This window comes from Geotrypetes seraphini, chromosome 5, assembly GCF_902459505.1.
Source record: "Geotrypetes seraphini chromosome 5, aGeoSer1.1, whole genome shotgun sequence".
Lineage (NCBI taxonomy): Eukaryota > Metazoa > Chordata > Amphibia > Gymnophiona > Dermophiidae > Geotrypetes > Geotrypetes seraphini.
The window spans coordinates 267,138,710-267,165,681 of record NC_047088.1 but is presented as its reverse complement, the minus strand read 5'-3'; the positions used below and the strand labels follow the sequence as shown (position 1 = coordinate 267,165,681).

The 26,972-nt window shown below is 43.1% G+C and overlaps 1 protein-coding gene across 4 annotated transcripts in view; it reads left to right on the top strand.

Annotated features, from left to right (window-relative positions):
* The window catches only part of SPEG (striated muscle enriched protein kinase), a 543,710-nt gene that overhangs the window by 473,574 nt on the left and 43,164 nt on the right, over nucleotides 1-26,972 (top strand). For all 4 annotated transcript variants that reach the window (XM_033947131.1, XM_033947130.1, XM_033947129.1 and 1 more), the window contains 2 exons: nucleotides 7,734-7,973; nucleotides 14,434-14,657. In XM_033947131.1, the coding sequence (XP_033803022.1) occupies nucleotides 7,734-7,973; nucleotides 14,434-14,657 (464 nt within the window). The remainder of the gene's footprint in view (nucleotides 1-7,733; nucleotides 7,974-14,433; nucleotides 14,658-26,972) is intronic.

The following is a 26,972-nucleotide window of genomic DNA, read 5'->3' as shown; positions in this document are numbered from 1 at the left end:
CCTTTGTACATGATTTATTTCAGCTTCAACCCCTCTCCATTTTTTGTCTCCACCCCTCCCCTATGCTCTGGCATCTCTCTCTTCTTTCCTTCCTTCCCACTCCACCCCATGGTCTGACATCTCTGTCTCCTTCCCTTCTCCCCCCCCCCCCCTCTCCAGTATCTGCCTCCTGTCTTTCCCCTTTGGTCCAGGCCTCTCTCTTTCTCTCCGTCTTTCTTCTGTGAGGTGATCATGTTGATCTTGAACACTGAATAATTCTTCCACATTCTCCATATCACTGTACTGTAGTCTGGTCCAGCAGACTGCTTTGGCACTATTACATGGGTAATAGTAAATTCATTATGCATCAGCTTTCCACACAGAATGCCACAAGTCTCTATTTCTTGTGCTGTGTTTACATCTGCCAGCAGCAGAAACTTGTTAGACAGATCCCTTGGCAATACTACACTTCGGAGCCCTTTGACCATCTGGTTCTGTATGGCTGCAGGCTTTAAAGTTCTGTTTAATGGAGGAGACTGTCCAGCATACATAGTTGCATCACTCTTAAGGATCTGATCAGAGATTACATTAGACAAGGTGGTATTTTTAGGCATAGAAAAACAGGACATGTTCTCTTCAATCTTCTCAGATGCCTTCAAATGCCCTTTAATGTTTGTCTGATCTCGGGCTAAATCTTGCCTCCTGAGCTGATCTTCAAAGGAGAGCGGAGTGAGAGCCATATCGGCAGTGAAATCCGTTTTTGGCCGCATGTTGTGTAGGGCTGGACTAAGGCAAGTTGTAAGCTTCCTTCCATCGCTGACCTATCTTCCATAAGTCAGCAACGGAGGGAAGCTTACAACTCGCTGCTCTTGCTTGCTTCGGGCCTTCCTCGTTGCCGGGTCCTGCCTTCATGGAAACAGAAAGTAGGCAGGACCCGGCAGTGAGGAAAGCCCGAAGCAAGCAAGAGCAAGTTGTAAGCTGACCTGTCTCCGATAGCGAACCCATGCTCCGGGGCGTGTGCATGCCCGATTTCCCTTCTCTTCCCCCCTCGGGACGTGACTTCCGGTTTCGGAGATAAGCGGCATGCACATGTTAGAGCCCCGGAGCATGGGTTCAAGTCGCTTGCTGGCGTTAAAAACTAAAAAAAAAAAAAAGTCAGGTTCCTGCGATTCAGGCTGTGCCGAGTCAGCCCGGTAAATCTCCAAGCCGGTGAGAAGGGTTTTTTTAAAATGTTGAGCAGAAGGCGGCAGCAGCAGCAGGATTGCGATCGAGATTACAGCCGGGCGCTCATCTAAATTAGCTGGGCGGAGCGCCCGGCTGAAAGGTCCTGGGGAGAACACTGCGGGTTTGAATCCTGCACTGCTCCTTGTGACCCTGGGCAAGTCACTTAATCCCCATTGCCCCAGGTACATTAGATAGAGTGGGAGCTCGCCGGGACAGTTAGGGAAAAATGCTTGAGTACCTGAATAATTTGTAATCCACATAGAATTGTAGGATATGCGGAATATAAATTATACAAAAAAAGAAAGCAAGCATCTTCAGAGAAGTGAGCTTTGAGTCTGTACTGCCAAAATCAGAGCCTGATGTATCGAGTCAGGCAGTTTGTTCCAGGCATGGTACTGCAAGTTAAAAGGGATGAAGTTTGGAGTTGGCTATAGAGAAGAAGGGTACAAATAAGTGAGAATTATCCGATGAACAGAGTGCCTGGGGGTGGGAGGGGGTTTGGGGAGAGATGAGAGAGAACAGATACTGAGATGCTGCGGAGCAAATACACTTGTAGGTCAGTAAGAAAGATGAGTTTGAATTGTAAGTGGAAATGGATAGGGAGCCAACGAAGTGACTTGAGGAGAATGTGGGCATAGCGTCATTACAATAGAATTCTGAACAGCTTGAAGGGGAGAGTGATAGTTTAAAGGAAGGCCATGCAAGATATGATGAGGGTATGGATGAGGGTCTTGGTAGAGTGCTCAGAAAGGAAAGGGGCTGGAGGAGTTGCCGTACATTGAGAGATTAGAGAAACTGGGCCTCTTCTCCCTTGAAAAGAGGAGACTGAGAGGGGACATGATCGAAACATTCAAGATAATGAAGGGAATAGACTTAGTAGATAAAGACAAGCTCTTCACCCTCTCCAAGGTAGGGAGAACGAGAGGGCACTCTCTAAAGTTAAAAGGGGATAGATTCCATACAAACGTAAGGTGGAAAACTGGAACGCTCTTCCAGAGGCTGTTATAGGGGAAAATACCCTCCAGGGATTCAAGACAAAGTTAGACAAGTTCCTGCTGAACCAGAATGTATGCAGTTAGGACATTGGTTTTTGACCCAAGAGCCGCCGCGTGAGTGGACTGCTGGGCACAATGGACCACTGGTCTGACCCAGCAGCAGCAATTCTTATGTTCTTATTTTAGCGATACTGTAGAGAGAGAAATGACAGGTTTTGGCAGTCTTTTGGATATGTGAATTGAAGGAGAGAGATGAGTCAAATACTACCCCAAGATTATGAGCCAATTAGATAGGGAGGATGAGGGTGTTTTTACAGAAATAGAGAACGAGAGAAGAGGAAACACAGGTTTAGGTGGAAAGATAAGGAGCTCAGTCTTGGTCATGTTTAATTTTAGATGGTGGTAAGCCATCCAGGTAGCGATGTCAGACAAGCAGGTTGAAACTTGGACTGAATGTCTGTCAAGATTTCAGGTGTAGAGAGATACATCTGCGAGTTGTTGGCATAGAGGTGATACTGAAAACCATGAGAGGAGATTAGAGTACCAAGGGAAGAAGTGTAGATGAAAAAAAGAAGTGGTCCCAAGGCAGAGCCCCAAGGTACACCGACCGACAACGGGATGGCAGTGGAGGTGGATCCACCATAGCATAGGCTAAAGGTGTGATTCAATTTAAGTCCTTTCGAATTCCAGGTGCCCAAAATATGGAACAGCCTACCATTATACTTGTGTCAACTCCACTCTTAATACAATTTCAGGAAAATGTTAAAGACATATCTTTTCCTTGTGTTCTTCATGATCTGTGCCCACTAATGTTCTTTGAATCTCAAAAATGTAAAGATAGATCTTGAAATCTTATTCTAAACCATAATGAATCCTTGCTGAAATTTTGCAGGATATAAGAAACTGTATGGTATTGCAGATTTTGGTATCATCCGCGAGAACTGAAGCCAAGCCAATCGCGGAGCGGGGCCAGGCAGGAAGCACAAAGCTGCCTTATGCGCCGCTCTGCAGAGAGAAAGGCAGCTGTCCAGCACTGACCACACCAGTTAAAAAAGGTACCCGGGGGTCTGCGGGCATTGGGCTTCCCAGCACCAGACGAACCTACAAGTAGAGGAAGAAAAACCAAGAAAAAAACCCCATCTGACCCCAAATATTTTTTTTCTTGGTTTTTCCTCCTCTACAGGTGGGTGCGTCTTATGGTCCGGTGCGTCTTATAGAGCAAAAAATACGGTACTTTCAATACACCATATTAGTCCACTAAAAATAGCAGAAAACCTGCAGGAAAATTGCATATCATTAATCTCCAGTGATTCTACTGGCCTGTAGTTCCCTAGCTCTTCCTTACTTCCACTTTTGTGAAGAGGAATCACATCCGCCCTTCTCCAGTCCTCCCGTACCACTCCTGACTCTAGAGAAGCATTGAAAAGGTCAGCCAGCAGAGCCACCAGAACTTCCCTAAGCTACTTTGGTACTTTCTGATGTACACCATCTGGCCCCATCTTTAGTTTAGCTAGCTCCTCATAAACACAATTCTTTCAAAATCAATCAGGGTCTTCCACACCTCCATCACTATTTGCATTTTGTTTTCTGTGGTCCCACTGTTGACACTTCAGCTGTGAACACAGAACAGACATATTTGTTAAGCTATTCAGCTTTATCTTTATCAGCTCCCTTTCACCTTTGAGTCTCAGAATGCCACTTTTGCACTTCTTCCTATCACTAATATATCTTTAAAAAAAGTCTTGTCCCTCATTTTACCATGTCAGCTATTTCTTCCATTTGCATCTTTGCTTTCCTGACTACTCAATCAGCCTCTCTTAACTTTTCCAGATGTTTTTGCCCATCTTTCTCTTTCTGTGATATTTTGTAGTTTATATAGCTGAGATTGCTTTCTGCACTCTAGCTTAAGAGCTGATTCTGATCCCCCAAGGTTTGGTAATTGCATTTTGCTCATTGGCCGAATCCTGATGCAGGCATTGTGTGTTGATACACGGCTTATGTTGGGTCAACAAAGACAAGTCTCTGTTCATTGAGGTCCTTTGTTCTGGGAAGAACTACGGGGAACATTTGTGTGTAGAGCACAGGATCTTCTTTAGAGGGGCCATTTTTTTCTAATGTCATTGCTAAGCATGCATTCAAGATATCAACCTGTTCTTACACTGTTATCTTTTTATCCAAATGAGAGTATGACAAAGCCTCTAAGAGTCATTAGCTGTCAGATTTCTCATGTCCCAAATTTCCTTTGGTTAGTTTTTAATATAAATTTTGATTAGAAAATGATCAGTCCATGATAGGGATGTTATCTCAATGTCACCAACCTTATGTTTGTAGATGTCGACCTCTTTGCAGAACACCAAGTATACCATATGGTCCTTTTTATGGGTTGACTGAATCCTAGTACTGCCATCATAACAAGGAAGACCACAGTGGTGGTGTCTGGAGTTTTGATGTGTAGGTTAAGTCTCCCATGATTCGTAACCTAGTGTAGCTCAGGGTTAACTCAGTCACCAGATTGAGCAGCTCTTGCACAGATGATGTATTGTTGTGAGGTGCTCTGTAGCCACATTGGTTCCTTGTCTCCCAGCTGGATTAGGAGGCATTCTAACTCAGGGCTGTATTCTCAAAACTCACCAGTAAAATCCAGTGAGTCGATGTAGTGGCCATAGTGGGATTTCTTTTTACTGGTGCTTCTCAGTAAAAAATGCACGCGATTTGTGCGGAGAATTACCAGTAAAAGGGAGGGGGGGGGATGGAGGAACTGTGCCTGGCATTTGCTCAGAAGAGTAATCACTAGGTACAGCAGCTCCTCCCTCCTGTCAAGGCTGCTCTCTCTGCCCTGATGGATTGAGCTACAGGTCTCCCTGAGTCCTTCCAAGTCAGCTGATTGACCGGCAGGAAGAGCACCACAAGTCCTCCTCCTGCCGACAACCCCTTCACCTGCTGTTGCCTGGCCCCCCAACACCCACTCCCTCCTGCCTCAGTCGCTGCTGCCCGAACCCATCTAGACCCCCCATACACACACTCCTATGCCTTGACAGGAGAAATACCCACTCCCTCCTGCTGCTGGGGTCCCCTGCCCTCTGACAACCCCTCACCCCTCCATACCTTTAAGTTGAAGGACAGGAGGGATGCTCACTCCCACCGGGAGTGTTATGAATAGGGTTACCATATTTGAAGAAGTAGAAACCCAGACGCATGGCTCCACCCCATTTCAGCCCTGCCCTGCCCCCAGTACTTTAAAAAAATTTTGGCAGCAGGGATGCCCACGCCCTCCTGCTGCCAGAAAACCCCCAACAACCCCTTATGGGCCTCCCCAACCTTTAAATTGAAGGACAGCAGGGGGGATGCCCACTCCTGTCAGCAGGACACCGAGGTCTCCCGACAACCTCCTGTCCCCCTGTGTCCCCTTTAAGTTGAAGAACAGGATAACCGCCTCTTCCAAATAGCGGGCCTTCCCCTTCCTGGTGCATCCTCGAATACACTAGGAGGGGTCTAAGGCCCTGATTGGCTCAGGCACTTAAGGCCCCTTCCTATCCTAGGATTCATTGGGAAGTGAAGGCCCACAATTTGGAAGAGGCGGGCCTGCCAGCTAAAGTGGGAGGGCATCCCTCCTGCTGTCCTTCAACTTAAAAGGTATGGGGGAGGCGTGAGGTTGTCAGGGGTTGAGAGACCTCAGTGATCTCCGACAGGAGTGGGCATCCCCCCTGCTGTCCTTCAATTTAAAGGTTGGGGAAGCCCATAAAGGATTGTTGGGGGTTTTCTGGCAACAGGAGGGCGTGGGCATCCCTGCTGCCAAAATTTTTTTAAAGTACTGGGGGCGGGTAGGGCTGAAATGGGGTGGAGCCATGCGTCTGGGTTTCTACTTCTTCAAATATGGTAACCCTATCCATAACACTCCCACAGTTCCCTATCTGTTCTGTATCACTCACCCATAAAACTCCCTCAAGCACGTCCCTGGTTGGTTTCACTCACACATTCACTCTCACTGATGTGTTTCTTTCAAAATACTACAGTGTGGTTTTATTCCCACAGTTACCATTTGTGATGTTTCTCATTTCCAAGGGCTAGATTCACTAAGCCCACCTTACCTTGCTGGTCCGTGTCTGATCCGTGTCCGGGTTCCCTATTCACAACGCATCCTTATGCTAATTAGGCCAATCGGAGGCACGCCCCCAATCAACCACATGAATCGCAGAAGAGTGATCCTGACGCATGCGCAGACCATCTTCTTTGCTTGCTAGAAGGATTCTTACTACCTGCTCCCTTCCCTATTGTTTTTTTCCCTTACATGTTTTCTTTCTCTTTACATATTTACAAACAGCCCTTCTTTCCCTTTTGTCTCTGTTTGTAAATTTTTTTTTTAAAGTCTTTTAAAAGTTAGTATTTTCCCTAGTGCTGTTGTGTGTTTTTAAACTGTATTTTAGTTATTAGATGGTTTTAACATTTTTGTACACCGCCTAGAAGGTTTGATTAGGCGTTATAAAAAATGTCAAATAAGCTTGAAACTTGTAGATGGTCTGCGCATGCGTCTAAGACCCCTCTGAGCCAAGAGTTTTTTTTTTAACTTTTACTTTTTTGTAGCCCAGCGAGCCTGTAGTTTTAACCCACTTTAAACCTGTGGGTTAAAACCACAGGCTCGCAGTACGGGGAAGGGCAGGAGAGATCCGGGGACGAGCAGGGCAGTGATTTGGGAGAGAGCAGGCAAGAGAGATCGGGGAAGAGCAGGGCGGCGATTCGGGGCAGAGCAGACAGGAAAGATCTGGGGAAGAGTATCGGGGCAGCAGGCAGGAGAGATTCGGGGCAGCAGAGAGCAGGACATGCAGAGAGCAGGGCTTCAATGGAGCTGGAGAGTTGGAAAGATGTTTGCGACTGGTCCCCAACAGTCGCTTCTTGGGTTGATTGGCCAGCCCAGTCGGTTTCAAAAATTTCTTTGGTGAATCATGTCCCTGTCTACTTTGCATGCGTTTCCCCTCATTTGCATGCATGGATTGAAAGCGGATCACAGGAGAGGTTAGTGAATCGGGGCCGGAGGGAAATCTGGTCGCAAAGGGATCACAAACCAATCGGTACACGATCGGTTTGCTTAGTGAATCTAGCCCTAAGTTGGGGCTTATGCAAATAAGGCACTTATCTAAAGTAGGTTCTAAAATCTACACCTGAATAAAATCTGTCTGAGGGTCTACATTAGCAGCTGCTTGTTTTCTAATAACCCACCATGACACCTCACTTCTGAACTTACACTAAGGGATTGCAGCAGAGACAGTGTTGAATATATGGAAGCCAAAGTCTCACAGTTCTATGCCACTGGATAGTTGTGTTGAGTTGGTTCAGAAATTTCTTCAGTCATCTTAATGATACTAGGAAAATGTTTTTTCCTGTTTATTTTTTTCCTTACATTAGCACTACCAATGCATGGCTAATGCACAGAGGGATGAATGAACTCATCCAGCTCCATAGAGGAGCATGTCACATGTATCATGATGCCTCCTGTATATAGAAATATGCTTATACTTTATGTATGTGTTCTTATCCTAGGGGCAGATTTGGTGTGATTCGAGAGTGCAAGGAGAATGCAACAGGGAAACATTTCATGGCAAAAATCATTCCATATGAAAAAGAAAACAAATTATGTGTACTGCAGGAATATGAAATTTTGAAATCACTACATCATGAGCGTATCATGGCACTGCATGAAGCTTACATCACTCCTCGCTACTTGGTACTGATCTCTGAGAACTGCACAGGCAAGGAAATCCTGTATAGTCTCATAGACAGGTAAGAGACATCAAAATGCATCTTATAGTGAGACAAAAGGAAAGATAATCACATACAGCCTCACAGATAGGAAACAGCCAAGGAATTCCTATACAGCCTGCAATAAAGATGAGCAGCAATGAAATCCCATACAACTAAAATTCCTGAGAGCACCAAGGAACTCTAGTACAGTCTAATAGGTGAAAGGCAAGAAAATCCTTTATAGTCTCATAGACAGAGCACCAAGGAAATCTTCTAAAGCCTCAGAAACAGGTGGAAGGTCAGGAAATCTGTACGGCCTCACAAATTGGTAAAAAAGTAAGGAAATCCTTTAAACCAGAGGATGAATACAGTCTAATCTCTCAGCATCACTGGCTTCCAATTTCTTTTCGTATTCAATTCAAAGTTCTTATTTTAACTTTTAAATCAATTAATTGCAATAGTCCAGCTTATCTTTCTTCTCTTATTGCATTCTTTGAACGATCAGTGTCTTCAAATTCCTTCTGTTCATGCAGTTCATTATGAATTAATTAGAGCGATAGTTTTATTTTGTATTTAACCATCTCTTTGGAATACTCTTTCAAATATACTGCGTCTTGTACCCATTTATTTGAAATTTAGAACTCTTTTGAAGAAATTCCTTCTGAGAAAGCTTTTTCCACCAAGTTAGACGATTCTGGTGCTGTGAGGGTTTATTAGTGAGACTGTCTGCAAAATATTTAAAAGTATTATATGTGTATGTATACATATATTTTTCCAAACTGTGCTATCCTTTGACTTTATGAATATAATAATAATAATTTTATTTTTATATGTCGCCATACCGGAAGAGTTCTAGGCGGCTCACAACAAAGGCAATGCATACAGTGCATATAAATACAACAGATAAGATAGTAAAACCAAGCAAATTAATACATCAGCTTAAAATAAGAAGAACATATTAAAATAACACCATACATTAAGATACCAGCCTATCGAATAATTGCGTATTTAACAATTTTCTAAAATCTAAATAAGAGGACGCCTCTAACATTATTTTTCCTAGCCATGAATTTAATTTAGCGGCCTGAAATGAAAAAGTTCTTCAAGGAACTTTTCGTAATGACAAATATGGAGTTTCTTTCTATTTTAATTGTAATTTTGTAAACTGCTCTGTTCTTGCCTAAGGAATGGCGGTATATTAAATAAAATTAAACCATAAACCACAAAGAAGAGGTATAGTAGAGGCAGAAAGGTTACATAGGACAGGAAAATCTGTGCTCCTAAGCAGGTGTCTGCTGAAGAGGTGGAAGAACGTAGACAAGTTTATTGGAGCTGATCTGACTATTCCTAATCCCATCCCTTTTATATTACATACCTGTTGTCAGATATATCACCTGCAAATGACTCAGATCAGTCTTTCTCCAAGTGAATGAATCCTGCACTGCTATCTGCTGGTGCTTGAATAGCAATAGTATGACATATTTTCTGGACTGATAGCAAATACAAACATGCCTGGTTAAAGGGTACAATACGCCCCAGACATAATTTCTGGATTATTCCTGATGTGAATTATGGGCAAGAGTAATTAACTGGGGGAAAGGCAATGAACCCCATGAATGGAAGATATTGGATTGGATTTATTATTTGATTTACCGCTATTAACATAAGTATTTAGAGGTGTACAATAAAAATCTTATTAAAATACAATATAGTCCCTTCACAAAATCTACAAAAAAACTAACAAACCAATAAAAGAATAAAACAATAGTTAAAATTAACAGAATTACATTACATTACATATTTCTATTCCACCATTACCTTATTTATAGGTTTGCCACAAAAAGAGCTTAGGCGTTTACAAATAATTCAGAACGCCTCCATTAAAATTATTTATAAAGCCAAAAAATTTGATCATGTTTCACCATTACTCAAGAAGGCACACTGGCTTCCGGTAGCACACCGCATTATATATAAACAATGCTTACTTACCTTTAAAGCTTTAGAATTCAAAACTCCTGCCTTTATTTTTAGAGTCTTAATACCTTATACTACCTCTAGATCTCTCAGATCACAAGATCAACATCTATTAGCTATCCCCTCATTAAAAGTTATTAACACAAGGCGCAATACAATCTTTTCTATAACAGCCCCTCAGTCCTGGAATGATCTCCCACTCTATTTAAGACAAGAAAAAAACTTAGAAAAATTTAAGACCAAACTTAAAAGTTTTCTATTTACAGATGCTTTTAATGACTAAAATCTTCTACATTGCCAATCTAATTTTCTTCGTTAATCGTCAGTGTCTCCCTTCCTAATGTACTTCCCTTGAATTATTGAACTTAACAATGAATGTAACCATTAAATAACTTCCCTTTTGTTTTATTATTATACGTAGAAATATCTCACCTAAATGTATTTATATCTATTTAAATAAGTTTACTTTTTTTACCCAAATTATTGTATGTTTAAATGATATGTTACCTAAATTTTTGAACAATTTGTACATCGCCTAGAATTTTGAATAGGCGATAAATCAAATTATTTAATAAACTTGGAAACTTACAAAAAGAGTTATGGAAGAAGGGTTACAACGTTAGATCAGAGAAGGTTTCCAAGAGAGGGAAAAGTAGGATCTGGGGTTAGGGAGGGGATGGTAAGAGGGGGGTTAAGCTTTATCATGGTATTAAGCTTTATTAAGGGATTTCTTGAAGAGTATAGTTTTTATTTCCTTTCTGAACATCTTGTAGTCTGGGGTTGTTGTCAATAGGTTGGAGACTTGGTTGTCTATCTTCGCTGCCTGAGTGGCCAGTAGTCTGTTGTATAGTTTTTTCTGTTTTACTTCTTTGATTGGGGGGTAAGTGAATGGGGTGTGTGTTTTTCTATGCCTGATAGAGGTGGTTTGGATGAGGCGGTCGTTTAGGTAGGTTGGGCTGTCTCCATTTATAGTTTTAAATAGTATACAGTAGAATTTAAATTGTATTCTTTCCTGGATTGGAAGCCAATGAGAATTGATGAATGCCTCAGTAATGTGATCATGTTTTTTCAATGAATAGACGAGTCTCAGAGCTGTATTCTGAATTGTCTGTAGTTGTTTAATCATTATTGCAGGGCAGGGGAGGTAGAGGATGTTGCAATAGTCTAGGATACTTAGGATTAGAGATTGTACTAGGAGCTGAAATTGTGTTTTTTCGAAGAATTTTCGGACTTGTCTAAGGTTTCTCATAACTGCGAAATATTTCTGTATTGTTTTGTTAATTTGTGGTTGCATGGTGCAGCCTCTGTCAATAGTCATACCTAGAAGTTTTAGGGTGGTTTGCAAAGGGTAGTTGATAGAGTTGATTTCTAAGTTGGTTAAGGTTGGGATTTTGTTATTTTCTAGGAGGATGAATTTAGTTTTGTCTGGGTTGAGTTTCAGTTTGTGGTCTTCCATCCAAGTCTTAACTGTAGCTAGAGTTCTGTGTAGAGTGTCTGACATTAAGAGCATTGGTTGGTCGAAAGGAATGAGGATGGTGATGTCCTCAGCATAGCTATAAGAGGATAGGCCTTGTTTGTTAAGGTAAACGCCAAGAGAGGCCGTATATAGGTTGAAGAGAATAGGGGACAGTGGGGACCCTTGTGGAACGCCGCAGGGGTTGGACCAAGGTTTGGATTTTTCTTTGTCTGATTTTACTTTGTATGTTCTGGATTTTAAGAAACCTTCAAACCATGAGTATACTTTATCTGAGATGCCTATTGAGTCCAAGATTTGCAGTAGGATGTTATGGTCTACCAGGTCAAATGCCGCCGTCAGGTCCAACTGTATGAGCAGCATTTTTTTTTCCAATGCTGAGGTGTTGTCTTGCTGTGTCGATAAGAGAGCCTAGTAGTGTCTCTGTGCTGAAGTTAGTTCTGAAGCCGGATTACGTGGGATGGAATAAGTTATGGTCCTCGAGATAGTTGGTGAGGAATTTGGCTACTAATCCTTCTGTTAGTTTGATATATAGAGGTATTGAGGCTATTGGGCTGTAGTTGGATGAGAGATCTGTTGGTCCTTTTGGGTCTTTTAAGATTGGGGTGATGATGATTTCGCTGAGGTCATTCGGGAAAATGCCATCTGTGAGCATGGTTTGTATCCAGTGTAGGAGTAAGGTACGGAACTTAGTGCTCGCTGATGACAGGAGATATGGCGGGCAGTGGTTGAGTTCACATGATGCGTGGCTGTACTTATTGTAGAGTTTGTTGAATCCGGTCCAATGTATCTTAGGGAATTGGGACCAAAATCTGTCTGCAGCACAAGATTCATTTTCTATGGGGAGTATTGTGACTTTGAGTAGGTGGGTTGGGTTACTAATGAGAGTAGCTCTGGTGTTTGTAATTTTATTCTTGAAGTGTTCAGCTAGGAGGGAGGCTGAAGGGGAGGAGTTATTGTTAGTGGTCAAATAGGGTATGGTGTTAGTTAGATCTTTTAATATTTGGAATCAAGTCAATTATTGCTAAATCCTATAGTCACAGTTGCTTCCATAATATAACTCTTGTGAAGAGAATAGTGTGCGTTTCACTTTGTAAGTGTCATTACTATTTTATTTAAAAACTTATATCCCACTTAAACCTAAGCGGTTCACAAAATACATACAGTTCAACAAATATTTTTAAAAATCTCTAACAGTATTATTAAAAGTAAGCAGCTTTCAAGAAAAAGCCTCTATAAACAGTCATTTTTAACACCTTTTTAAATCTCTGAATGTCAAAGAACATCCTAAGTGACCCTGTCAGATTATTCTATAGTAGCACCCCTGCCACTAAGATTACCGAAACCCTCATTTTTGTGTAATGTATGCTTGTCAGCTTTTCACTAACTACCCGTAATGTCTCCTCTGACCTTAGGGCTCGACCTGGTTGATATACTTCCAGCATCTGAGTCAGATACCAGGGGACATGAAAGTGTATCACTTTAAAAATCAACAAAAGAACTTTATAAACAATCCAATATTTCACTGATAACCAATGAAGTTGTTTCAGTAAAGGTGAAACAGGATCGAAACTGCTCCATCCACAAACCAAGCTGCTGCATTTTGAACAACTTACAAAACTTTACATCTGGCAGCTGTAATCCCCAGATACAATGCATTACAGTAATCTAATCATTCAATAATATTTTGCACAATGATCCTAAAATCATAATGTAGCAACATCACTTTTAATCTACTAAGCACTTGCATCTGGAAGAAAGCACACCTGATGACAGCCAACACCTGTGCCTGCATACTCAAGGTAGCATCTAACCAAACCCCCAGTATCTTAAGTTGTTTATAGAAACATGATGGCAGATCAAGGCCAAATAGCCCATCTAGTCTGCACATCTGCAGCACATCTTTCTCTCTTCGAGAGATCCCACGTGCCTATCCCAGGCCCTTCTGAATTCAGACACAGTCTCTGTCTCCACCACCTCTACTGGGAGACTGTTCTATGCATCTACCACCATTTCTGTAAAAAAAAAGTATTTCCTTAGATTACTCCTGAGCCTATCACCTCTTAACTTCATCCTATGTCCTCTCATTCCAGGGCTTCCTTTCAAATGAAAGAGACTCAACATATGCGCATTTATGCCATGTAGGTATTTAAACGTCTCTATCATATCTCCCCTCTCCCGCCTTTCCTCCAAAGTATACAGATTGAGATCTTTAAGTCTGTCTCCATTCGCCTTATGATGAAGACAACGCACCATTTTAGTAGCCTATCTCTGGACCGATTCCATCCTTTTTATATCTTTTTGAAGGTGCGGCCACCAGAATTGTACACAATATTCTAAATGAGGCCTTATACAGGGGCATCAATACCTCCTTTTTCCTACTGGCCATACCTCTCCCTATGCACCCTATCATCCTTCTAGCTTTCACCGTCTCCCTTTCAACCAGTTTGGCCACCTTAAGATCATCACATACAATCATACCCAAGTCCCTCTCTTCTGTCGTGCACATAAGTTCTTCACCCCCTAAACTATACCGTTACCCTTTTTCCTATGAGGAGGAAGAGGAAATAAGATATACAGAGGACAAAGAAGGGTTTTTTTGGGTGGGGGGGGGGGGTTAAAGTAAGAAACAGGGAGGAGGAGAAGAGAAATTAAGCAGATACAATGCTGAAAATCAGTGATAAGAGCAGAATGTGAAATTCTGAGTAACTTAGCTTTTAGAAGTTTTCAAGGCAGTCTTATTCCTAGCACTGAGTGTAGAAATGATGCCCTTTAGAGTCCAATATCAGTGAAAAGACCCTTTCTTTTGGAGGAAAACAAAACTGTCCTTTGTCACACTCCTCCTTGGGTATGGAAACCACTATACCCAAACACAACAGCTCCTCTAAGATGACCTGTACAGTGCTCAATGGCCTGGCTACTCATTTTCTGCTGTCATATACTGTGAAACTATGCTATATTAGTCATCTTGTTTCTGCAAACCTATCTCTGAAAAGAGCTCGTGGCTTTACCCATTCATCATACAGTTTTCACCTACTTATTTCCTGACAGGTTCCGTTACTCAGAAGATGATGTAGTGAATTACATCCTCCAGATCCTGCAGGGAATTGAGTACTTACATGAAAACCATGTTCTCCATCTGGACATCAAGCCCGATAATATCATTATATCTTACATGAATACAGTCAAAATCATTGACTTTGGTAGTGCCCAAAGCTTCAATCACTCAGCACGAAAGCAACTGGACCGCAGAGTGGGCACCCTGGAGTATATGTGTAAGTACTGGTCCATGGACAAATGCTACTTAATAGAAAGACATTTCTAAATAATAATTGTTTCTGATCAAGTCCCAACAGAAATTGGCTGCAGAGCATTGTTCCAGCTAAAAAACAGGAGTCCTTCATCTACAGTCCTGCCAACTGTTTCATTATCACATTTTCAACTGTGAAGAACAGGCAAGCTCTGCAGGACTCCTGAGAACCTGCCTATCCCCAGTGATTGAAAACACAATATTGAAGTACCCTCCCCCACTGACAGCAATAAAAGTGCACAAACTTCCACTCAGCTTAGAAGGAACAGTGCTACAGGAGATACATAATCCAAAGGGTAAACATGGCGCCCATACCTGCTAGAAGTTTCTTATAAGGAATGTGTGATGTCTTCACCAAAAAAGAGATTATGTTCTTACCTTGATAATATATTTTCTAGTAGATAGGTGTGTCATTCTGGACAAGTGGGTAATCTCCCCATTCCTGCTAGCTCTGCAGAAATAATCTACTCCAGATTTTTTTCTGTTACCCTCTTACTTCACTGAGAACTCTACTGCCACCTAAGTTAGTGACAAAGCATGCAAGAGCTCTTCTGAGAACAGGTGAAGTAAGGAAAAATGGGAAAACTTCCCAAGCTCATAAAAGTTCTGCTCCAACAAATAACAAATGAACAGGTAGAGAGTAACCAAACCCAATAAAAGCATTAAGGAGATGCCAAAAATAGACTATATACAATTCTTCATGGGCCAAATGGCTGACTGACATCCAAGATACATATTTGGAAAAGAACAAACAGTATGAAAGAGTAGGCAGGCACAGGAAGGACCGGGCGGAGGTCCAGAATGACACACCTATCTACCAGAAAAGATTATCAAGGTAAGCACATAATTTTTTATTCCAATGCAATAGGTGTGTCACTCTGGACAAGCGAAACGTACAAAAGCAGTTCCAGACATCTAGGGCAGGCTGACTATGCCAGCCCGTAACACTGAGGAGCCAAAGGCAGAGTCTTCTTTTGCTGCCATGTCCACCCTGTAAAACTTTGCAAATGTATATAGAGTTGACCAAGTGACAGCTTGGTCAATCTCTGCTGGTGAAACTCCGCCTTAACTGAAACAAGTGACTGTTTCTCATAAACAAATTAAATAAAGATATAAAAAACAGCAAAAATAGAGGCTTTGAGGAAGGGGAACTCAAGGGAACATGCAGAAACTCCCCAAAACAGCAATTTCAGACCTATCTACACCCACTGATTACTCACTGTGACCTGTACTGGAAATGTGCTGCAGCCTGCCTCAGCTGTTTTAAGTAGTTGGAAAAGGAGAAATCACTGCTTCGGGCAGGAAGTTCCTTTCTACTGCTGATCTTCGGGCTGCTAGTCAGACTTCATGTATGACTGTATCTCCAACCTCACAGACCGACGGATGTGCTAATGGAAGGGGGGAGGCAAAAATGCAGCCAGCATCCTGCAAGACACTGTTTAACCTCTTACGGATGCCTAACAGCCTGTGCTCAAACCCCTGCTACACAGTAGCAGTAGGTAAAAGTCTACAAAATCCTGAGTGGAGAAGAACGGGTACAAGTGGATCAATTTTTCACTCCATCAAAAATTACAAAGACTAAGGGACACTCAAAGTTAAAGGGAAATACTTTTAAAACCAAGAGGAGGCAATTTTTTTTCACTCAGAGAATAAACTCTGGAACGCATTGCCAGAGGTTGTGGTAAAAGTGGATAACGTAGCTGGTTTTAAGAAGGGTTTGGACAAGTTCCTGGAGGAAAAGTCCATAGTCTGTTATTGAGAAAGACATGGGGCAAGCCACTGCTTACCCTGGATTGGTAGCATGGAATGTTGCTACTCCTTGGGTTTTGGCCAGGTACTAAAAACCTGGATTTGCCACCGTGAGAATGGGCTACTGGGCTTGAAGGACCTTTGGTCTGACCCAGTAAGGTTATTCTTATGCTCTTATGACAGTAAGTGGGGACGGCCCAGAGTTCCAAAAATATTTTTGCAGGTTGTTCAGCAGGTACTACAAGGGATTGGCCTGTCAGCTGAAAACCTGTGTCTGCTTCTTCTCCAAGCAGGCAGAGCTGACCTGACACTGGTTAAAATAACTGAAAAATACTGAATAAAATAAAGAAAAAGGAAAGGACAACTGAAACATTCCTGCAGGCTAGCTAGAAGGAAAAAGCTATAGGTGGCAGTAAAGCTCTCAGTGAAATAAGAGGGTTACAGAACCCCCCTCCCCCCCGAATAGATTCCTTTTGCAGAGCTAGCGGAAATGGGGAGATAACCCACTTGTCCTGAATGACACAACTATTGCACTGGAAGAGTCTTTACCCTCCCACACCATCCCCAGCAGTTATAAACACTACCATTATTTTCACAAGATCTCATACCTACTATTTAGAAAAATGGAAGATTAGGTTTACACCTTCTTTTTTTTAATCTTTATTGATTTTCAAACTTTGATAGTGCAATACAATTAATAAATCAGAAATATTGCATAAAACGCACTATTAACTATACAATTATTTCATTAAGCAGTCATTTTCAACCATCCTCATCTCAATTATTAATACAATAATACATATGATATGAGTACAATATTATAATTAAATAATTTAACTCCTCAAAGTACATTTCCCTCCCCCCACCCACCCACCCTGGATGTGTAAGGAAATCTAATAAGAACATAAAAAATGCCTTCACCGAATCAGACCTTAGGTCCATCTAGTCCGGCGACCTGCATATGCGGAGGCTAAGCTAGGTGCTCCCTGATGAAGACCCTGTTTTACCCGTATCCCTCAATGTGATTTGCAAGAAGGTGTGCAACCAACTTGCCCTTGAATCCCAGAATGGTGGTTTTCGTCACAACCTCCTCCGGGAGAGCATTCAAAGCGTCCACCACTCGTTGTGTGAAACAGAACTTCCTCACATTTGTCCTGGGCCTGTTGCCCCTCAATTTCAGTCCACGACCTCTTGTCCGAGTCACATTTGACAACGTGAATAACGGTGTTTCTTGCTTTATTTTGTCGAATCCTTTTATTATTTTAAAAGTCTCTATCATATCCCCTCGCAGTCTTCTCTTCCCCAGGGTGAACAAGCCCAGTTTTCCGAGGCGTTCTTTGTAGCTCAAATTCTCCATACCCTTTACTAGCTTTGTGGCTCGTCTCTGCACTCTCTCCAGCAGGGTTATATCCTTCTTTAGGTAGGGAGACCAGTGTTGGATACAGTACTCCAAGTATGGTCTGACCATTGCTCTGTAAAGCGGCATTATGACATCCGCCGATCTACTTGTGATTCCCTTCTTTATCATGCCCAACATCCTGTTTGCTTTCTTTGCCGCCGCTGCGCATTGAGCCGACGGCTTCAGGGTCCTGTCTATCAGTATTCCTAGGTCCCTTTCTTGTTCGCTCTTGCCCAATGTCACACCTAACATTTTATATTCATGTTCCTTATTTTTCCTGCCCAGGTGCATCACTTTGCATTTTTCTATATTAAACTTCATCTGCCACTTTTCCGCCCACTTCTATAGCCGGTTCAAATCTCTCTGGAGTTCTTCGCTGTCCATATGTGACCCAACTGTCCAACATAGTTTAGTGTCATCTGCAAACTTGATTATATTACTTGTTGTTTCCTCTTCCAGGTCATTTATGAAGATATTGAATAAGATGGGCCCAAGAACCGAGCCCTGGGACACACCGCTTGTCACCTTTTCCCAGTCTGAAAGAAACATGACCCTTACTATAATGCAACAAAAGTAGCCAATGGACTCCATACATCATTAAAGGACTTACTAGTCCCCAAACGTTCCTTCGATAATCTTCTTTCTGTTAGTCCCTGGAGGATTCCATACACTAGGTGTTCAATCCCAACCCACAGTCTGGGTGTTGCAGAAATCCACATATTTTCTGAACATATGCTCTATCCCCTTAGCATGAGAGTTAGTAAACAATCCCAGTTAAGTCTCAAAGCCAAGTATATACCTGCAAATCCAGGACAAGGGGGTAGGGGGAGAATCCCCATCAACACAAGTAAAGCATGAACTGGCTTGCTCTGCAAAATATTACTAAATGATAAACAGGCACAAAGGCAACTCAGAAAAAACATTGAGGAACAATGTAGAACTAACCTGCTATGTGCAACAAGCACCCCAAGAAAGGCTTTTGGTAATGATCACTCACAGAAACTCCCCACAGGATCTGGCAACTGGCTAGAAAATCAAGCCTGTAAGGAGAGTAACTGAGGCAGAAAGGAGCAGGCTACATCAAAACAACTGAGTGTACATAGAGAGGGTCGTATAGAACCCTCCAGGAACTAACAGAAACAAGATTATCGAAAATATAAACATAATCTTCCATTATGTTACGTCCTTTGCGGATTCCATATGCTAGGTGATGTACCAAAGCCACGGTAACAAGAGGAGGACAGAAGAGCTTGCCCTCAAAACTGAGGTCCCAAAAATGGTATCGGAATGCACCGCCACATCCACTGGGTAAAACCAGGTAAAATTATGAAGACAGGACCAAGTAGCCGCCCTACAAATTTCATCAGGATGAATCGCATGAGATTCCACCCATGACACAGCCACACCGCTCTTTGATTGAGCTTTAAGCGAAAAAGGCGGCTGCTTGCTGTGGGCGATGTAAGTCACGGAAATGGTCATTTGAATCCATTGAGCAATCAAGGACTTGGACTCTGGCCTGCGCCGGCGAGGCGCAACAGTTAGAACAAAAAGGTGATCAGTCAGCCTGAACTCATTAGTCCTCTCCAGATAATGGAGCAAGACCCTCCTGACATCCAATCTGCATAAGATCTGGTCTTTGCGCTCTGAACCTGTTGGATGAAATGCAGGCAACTTCATATCTCCTAACAAACGCCACTCCTAAATTCAGAGCCAACCTCATGCAATGGACTCAAACCACATTCACGGAAGGTCAATTCCCACCTGAACTAGGTGAGATTATAATCACCCCTCTTTTGAAAGATATCAAAGGCCCAATAGACACCCCCTCTAACTACAGACCCATCGCCTCAATCCCACTATACGTTAAAATAATAGAAGGACTAGTAGCACAATACCTCACCAACTACCTAGAAGACCATAACATACTTCACCCCTCTCAATCAGGATTCAGATCCAGTTATAGTACAGAGACATCATTAGCAACGCTACTAGATACAGCTAGACAGCACCTTAGTAAAGGAAGAAGATCTGGTTGACCACACCATACTACTTCAGATACTTGACACTATAGGGATCTCAGGAGTAGTATACAACTGGTTCCAAGGATTCCTAAAAACAAGAACCTACAGAGTCAAGTCAAACAACCACAAATCAGACCCCTGGTCTAACCCCTGTGGAGTCCCACAAGGATCACCGCTGTCGCCTATGCTCTTCAACCTCTTCTTATCATCCCTTGGCATCACCTTAGATACCCTAAACGTAACATCTTTCAGCTACGCTGATGATATAACCATACTTCTCCCCTTCGACATCCAAGACCACCACCTCGTTAGGCAACCTAAAAACAATACTGGAAGCAGTGGAAGCATGGATGCTAGACCACAAACTGAAATTAAACTCTGACAAAACAAAATTCCTACTACTTGAAAAGGACAAAACCCCATCCATAACAGAACTAGAAATAAACGTCACCAAATACCCCATACAGTCCTCTTTCAAAATCCTTGGAGTGTCGATAGATAGATGCTGCACAATGCAGATCCAAATCAATAAAACCACTTAAAAAGCATTTTTCACCATGCGCAACCTATGAAAAATAAGAACATTTTTTGATAAAGATCATTACAGGATCATAGTCCAATCCCTTGTCCTAGGACTAGTGGACTATTGCAATATCCTCTACCTACCTTGCCCCACAATCTTGATAACCAACTACAGACCATTCAAAACACAGCCCTCAGGCTGATCTATTCACTCGGAAAATTTGACCATATCACCAATGCCTACCTAGACTCACACTGGCTACCGATACGAGCTCGAATCCAATTCAAATTCTATTGTCTCTTATTCAAAGCAACAAACGGAACTGCACCCACCATCTCAACAACCGTCTAAATCATAACCGCATATCCAGACCAAGAAGAACCCAGACCCTATTCTTCTACCCACCACTCAAGGGAACTCAGCGCAAAAAAATGTACGACGGCCTCCTAGCGACGCAGGCAGCAAAGCTGGACCCCTCCATCTCTAACCTGCTGACAACTAAAAGTGACTTTAAATCATTCCGAAAAGGAATCAAAACTCTGCTTTTCAAAAAACTATACAACCTTCCTATCCCCCCTCGCTTCCTCCCCCCTCCACGCAAACTACCAGCTAACCTCCTCCCTTCGACTATTATCTCCCCAGTGACCCTATCAAGTAACCAACCATAAACCTCTTCTTCCCTTCTAGTGATCCTAAACTCTCCCCTTTGCCTTACTATTCAACGCCCCTAATATGTAATTCCCCTGCATCCACTGTATAAGCGTCCCCTGCATCTACTGTGTAAGCATCCCCTAAATGGCAACTTCCTGGAAATGTCCAGCAATCTTATACTGTAAATTGTAACTTCCTGGAAATGTCCAGCAATCTTATACTGTAATCCGCTTAGAACTGCAAGGTACAGGCGGAATAGAAGTCACTAATGTAATGTAATGTAATGTAACCTAACCTCCTGGTTAGCATGAAAGGCCGAGACCACTTTCGGCAAGATGGAAAGCACAGAACGGAGGAAAACACCTGTGTCCGTAATCTGGAGAAAGGGTTCCCTGCACAAAAGAGCCTGAAACTCCAAAATATGTCTAGCCGAAACAATGGCGACCAGAAAAACAGTCTTGATCGTTAGATCCAGAAGAGAATCATCCTTCAGTGGTTCAAAAGGTGCCTCTCCAAGGCCCTGCAGAACGATGTTAAGATTTCATAAAGGGAAAGGAAGACATAAGGGAGGTCGCAAACGAAGTGATCCTTTCATAAACCTGGACACATCTGGATGAGTAGTAAGAGAACTAGTGCCTTTGCGCGCTCTAAAACATGATAAGTCTGCAACCTGAACTTTAAGGGAAACCACTACTAAACTTTTTTCTAGGTCCACCTGAAGAAAAAACGGGACCACCGAAATGGAAGCCCTCTCAGGCTCCACTTAAATCTTTAGCACACAAATGCTAGACAAACTTCCAGGCTTGGCATAAGAATCCATAGTAGAGGGTTTCTTTGACAAGCACAAGAGTCAAGAAAATAACCTCCGAATAACCACGCTTCATCAAGGCTGAGTGCTCAAGAGCCATACCATAGGACCAAAGCACCGTAGATTCTCCATGGGCACTGGACCATGACTGAGAAGATAATGATGAACAGGGAACCAGAGCTCTGAACATGTACGAGATCCGCATACCATGGACAGCCAGGCCAATCTGGAGCTACTAGAATCACCAGGCCGGGATGCATCACTATCCAGTGGATTACCCGACCAACCAGATGCCACGAAGGGAACACATACAGGAGCTTGTGAACTGGCCAGGGTGTCCAGCCCAAGACTTCAGAGCTGTGTTCTTCGATTGAAAAAGTGCCTGGCCTTCGAGTTCTCTGCTGAAGCCATCAAGTCCAGTTGAAGCTGACTCCAACGTTGAACAATCAGACTGAATGCCTTCTGCAAGATGGACCATTCTTCCGGATCCAGTATTTGTCGGCTGAGGAAATCTACCTGAACGCTGTCAACGCCAGCCACGTGGGCCATTGAGAGCGAAAAAAGATGAGTTTACGCCCAATGAAACAGCATGTGATCTTCTTGGCCAAAGGAAGTGCTTCTCTTGACGATTTATGTACTCTACCACTTTGGGAGAAGACTTGAACCGCTTTTCCTTCCAGAAGGGGCTGGAGAGCGAGAAGCGCCAGCCGAATTGCCCACAGCTCTAGATGATTGATCAACCAACATTTCTGACTAGAAGTCCACTGCTCCTGAATGGATTATTTCTTGCAGTGAGCACCCCAACCTGACAGGCTGGCATTCATCATGATAGTTATCTAATCTGATATCCGAAAAGCCTGGCCTAGTTGAGAGTCTCCCCTTGAAGCCACCAGCTCAGGCTGCTGTGAGCTGGCTCTGTCCAGGGGAGCGGCATCTGAAGGGAATGGTGCTGCGGAGACAACCGAGAGAGAAGGGACTCCTGTAACAGGCGCATGTGTGCTCGGGCTCAGGGAACGGCCTCCAAAGAGGCTGCTATGGACCCCATAACCTGAAGATACAACCAGGCCATGGGAGCTGGGCAGTCCAGAAGAGCTCTGATCTACTGTTGAAGTTTCTGTTTGCGTGCCTTGAAAAGGAAGAAACGCACGAGCCTTCTTGGTATTGAAAAGAAGCCCCAGATACTCCAAAGACTGGAAGGGCATCAAATTGCTCTTCTTGAAATTGACAATCCACCCCATCACTTGCAACTGAGACACTACTGTCTCCACCGCACTTTCAAACTCCAAACGAGATGGAGCCCGAATCAACCAGCTATCCAGGTAAGGATGAACCTGGATCCCCTGCCAGCGGTGAAAGGCTGCCACAACTACTATCACCTTGGTGAAAGTGCGGGGTGCCATCATAAGGCCAAAGGGTAGAGCAGTGAACTGAAAATGCTATTACACAACATGGAAATGCAGAAACCTTTGATGCTCCGGGTCGACTGGAATATGGAGGTAAGCCTCTGTGAGATCCAAGGATGCCAGAAACTCTCCTGGAGAGACAGCTGCTATGACTTTGTGCATGGTTTTCATCTGGAAATGGGGAATCTGCAAGAAGTGGTTGACTGACTTTAGATCTAGAATGGGCCTCCAGTCTTCCAAGCCTTTCTTTGGCACGATGAAGTATAAGAAGTATCTGTCTAAGCCTGATTCTTGTATTGGAACGGGTTCTATCGCTGCGATGTCTAACAGACGTTGCATGGTAGCGCAGACTCAGACCTCCTTTTCCGGCCAACCCACCAGAGGTAGAGGCAGGCAAAAGAAGTCTATCTTGTGCTCCTCCTGAATGATGTCCAGAACCCATTGATCCAATGAAACATGAATCCACTCCTGATAAAACTGAGACAGGCAACCTTCAATGCGAGGAAGCTCTGACTGACTCCTGGCATCATTGGGTCTTCTTAGGAGCAGCCACTGCTCAGGAGCTAGAGGCCTGAAGTTGCCTGGAATTGGAACTGTTGTAAAGAAGGCAGTAGCCCTGGGAATATCTCTGAGAGGAAGATCCTGCAGAACCCTGATGAAACCTGCGGGAGGATCAAAAATTACTACAATCCCCGCCCACTGGCCGACAAGACCTGCTCACAGGAAGAGACTTAGGATGACGCTCAGCCACACTGGACATAAGGTCATCCGGGCCTTTACTAAATAAAAGCTTGCCCTTGAAAGGAAGTCTGCTCAGAGTTCCCTGTCCAAATACGGATCCGAGACCTACGGAGATAGCAGAACTACTGCAGCAAATATGCAACCTATCCCTGGAAACAGGCGTGATCCCGGAGGATTGGAAGACGGCCAACATCACGCCCATCTTTAAAAAGGGATCAAGAGGTGACCCGGGAAACTACAGACCGGTGAGTCTGACCTCGGTTCCGGGAAAAATGGCGGAAGCACTGATAAAAGAAAACATCGATGATCACTTGGAAAGAAACAAACTTTTGATAACCAGCCAACATGGTTTCTGCAGGGGGAGATCGTGCCTAACCAACTTACTACACTTCTTCGAAGGAATTAACAAACAGATGGACAGAGGTGACCCCATAGACATCATATACCTTGATTTCCAAAAAGCCTTTGACAAGGTGCCTCATGAACGATTACTCCGGAAACTGAAGAACCATGGGGTGGACGGAGACGTACATAGATGGATCAGAAACTGGTTGGCAGGTAGGAAACAAAGGGTAGGGTTGAAGGGCCACTACTCTGACTGGAGGAGGGTCACGAGTGGTGTTCCGCAGGGCTCGGTGCTCGGGCCGCTGTTATTTAATATATTCATAAATGATCTAGAAACAGGGACGAAGTGTGAGATAATAAAATTTGCAGATGACACCAAACTATTTAGGGGAGCTCGGACTAAAGAGGACTGTGAGGAATTGCAAAGAGACTTGAACAAACTAGGGGAATGGGCGACAAAATGGCAAATGAAGTTCAACGTTGAGAAATGTAAAGTATTGCATATGGGAAGCAGAAACCCGAGGTACAACTATACGATGGGAGGGATGTTATTGAATGAGAGTACCCAAGAGAGGGACTTGGGGATAATGGTGGACAGGTCAATGAAGCCGACGGCACAGTGCGCAGCAGCTGCTAAGAGAGCGAATAGAATGCTAGGTATAATCAAGAAGGGTATTACAACCAGGACAAAAGAAGTTATCCTGCCGCTGTATCGGGCGATGGTGCGCCCACACCTGGAATACTGTGTCCAGTTTTGGTCGCCATACCTTAAGAAGGATATGGCGTTACTCGAGAGAGTTCAGAGAAGAGCGACACGTCTGATAAAAGGGATGGAAAACCTTTCATACGCTGAGAGATTGGAGAAACTGGGTCTCTTTTCCCTGGAGAAGAGGAGACTTAGAGGGGATATGATAGAGACTTATAAGATCATGAGGGGCATAGAGAGAGTAGAGAGGGAAAGATTCTTCAAACTTTCAAAAAATAAAAGAACAAGAGGGCATTCGGAAAAGTTGAAAGGGGACAGATTCAATAAGAATGCCAGGAAGTTCTTCTTTACCCAATGTGTGGTGGACACTTGGAATGCGCTTCCGGAGGACGTTATAGGGCAGAATACAGTACTGGGATTTAAGAGAGGATTGGACATTTTCCTGCTGGAAAAGGGAATAGAAGGGTATAAATAGAGGATTACTACTCAGGTCCTGGACCTGTTGGGCCGCCGCGTGAGCGGACTGCTGGGCAAGATGGACCTCAGGTCTGACCCAGCAGAGGCATTGCTTATGTTCTTATGACCTTGCCAAGAATTTGAATGAGATCATAAAGAGCATCAGATACATAAGAACATAAGAATAGCCTTACTGGGTCAGACCAATAGTCCATCAAACCCAGTAGCCTGTTCTAACGGTGGCCAACCCAGGTCACTAGTCCTGGCCAAAACCCAAGGTGTAGCAATATTCCATGCTACTGATCCAGGGCAAGCAGTGGCTTCCCCCATGTCTTTCTCAATAACAGACTATGGAATTTTCCTCTAGGAACTTGTCCAAACCTTTCTTAAAACCAGCTAAGTTATCTGCTCTTGCCACAACCTCTGGCAATGCGTTCCAGAGCTTAACCATTCTCTGAGTGAAAAAAAAATTGCCTCCTATTGGTTTAAAAATGATTTCCCTATAACTTCATCTACTGTCCCCTAGTCTTTGTAATTTTTGACAGAGTGAAAAATCGATCCACTTGTACCCGTTCTACTCCACTCAGGATTTTGTAGACTTCAGTCATATCTCCATCCCCTTTATCATCTTGATCACTCTTCTTTGAACCTTTTCTAGCGCCACTATATCTTTCTTGAGATAAGGAGACCAGAATTGAATGCAATACTCCAGATGAGGTCGCACCATGGAGTGATACAGGGGAACTATGACATTCTTAAGTCTGGTTAGCCATCCCTTTTTTAATAATTCTTAGCATCCTGTTAGCTTTTTTGGCTGCTGCCGCACATTGGGCAGAAGGTTTTATCGTATTATCTACAATGATACCCATATCCTTTTCTTGGGCACTAATCCCCAAGGTGGACCCTAGCATCCGGTAACTGATTTGGGTTATTCTTCCCAATGTGCATCACTTTGCATTTGTCCACATTAAATTTCATTTTCATTTTTAAAACTTTTTATTAAAGTTTTAGCTCAGCGATACAAACAACCAAAGAAATAACAGGTCTGGTATCAGATATGGAAAAGATGATTTTTCAAGACAGAAAAACCAGTACCCTATATCAAGGAGGAAAACATGTATATATATCAAGTACAGTTGGAGTTAACCAAAACCATTGGCTAAAGGAAACCAAATCTTTTCAACTTTAGATCTGATGGGCGAGTTAGTAGTTGCCAAATATTCATATTTATGTGTTAACATAACATTGACACACCAAAATGTAGTGTTAAGTAGATTAGTAGACTTCCAATTAGATAAAATCATATGGATTGATAAGGCGATTAATATATCGAACAGCAGAAGTCCTCCAATAGCAAAGAAAATGTATCAGAAATCCAATATCAGATACGAAAGTCTGGATTGAAAAGGATATAATAACTCAACATGAGCTATGTTTCGGCCACAAGGACCGCCTTGGGAATCATTGCACAATAATGC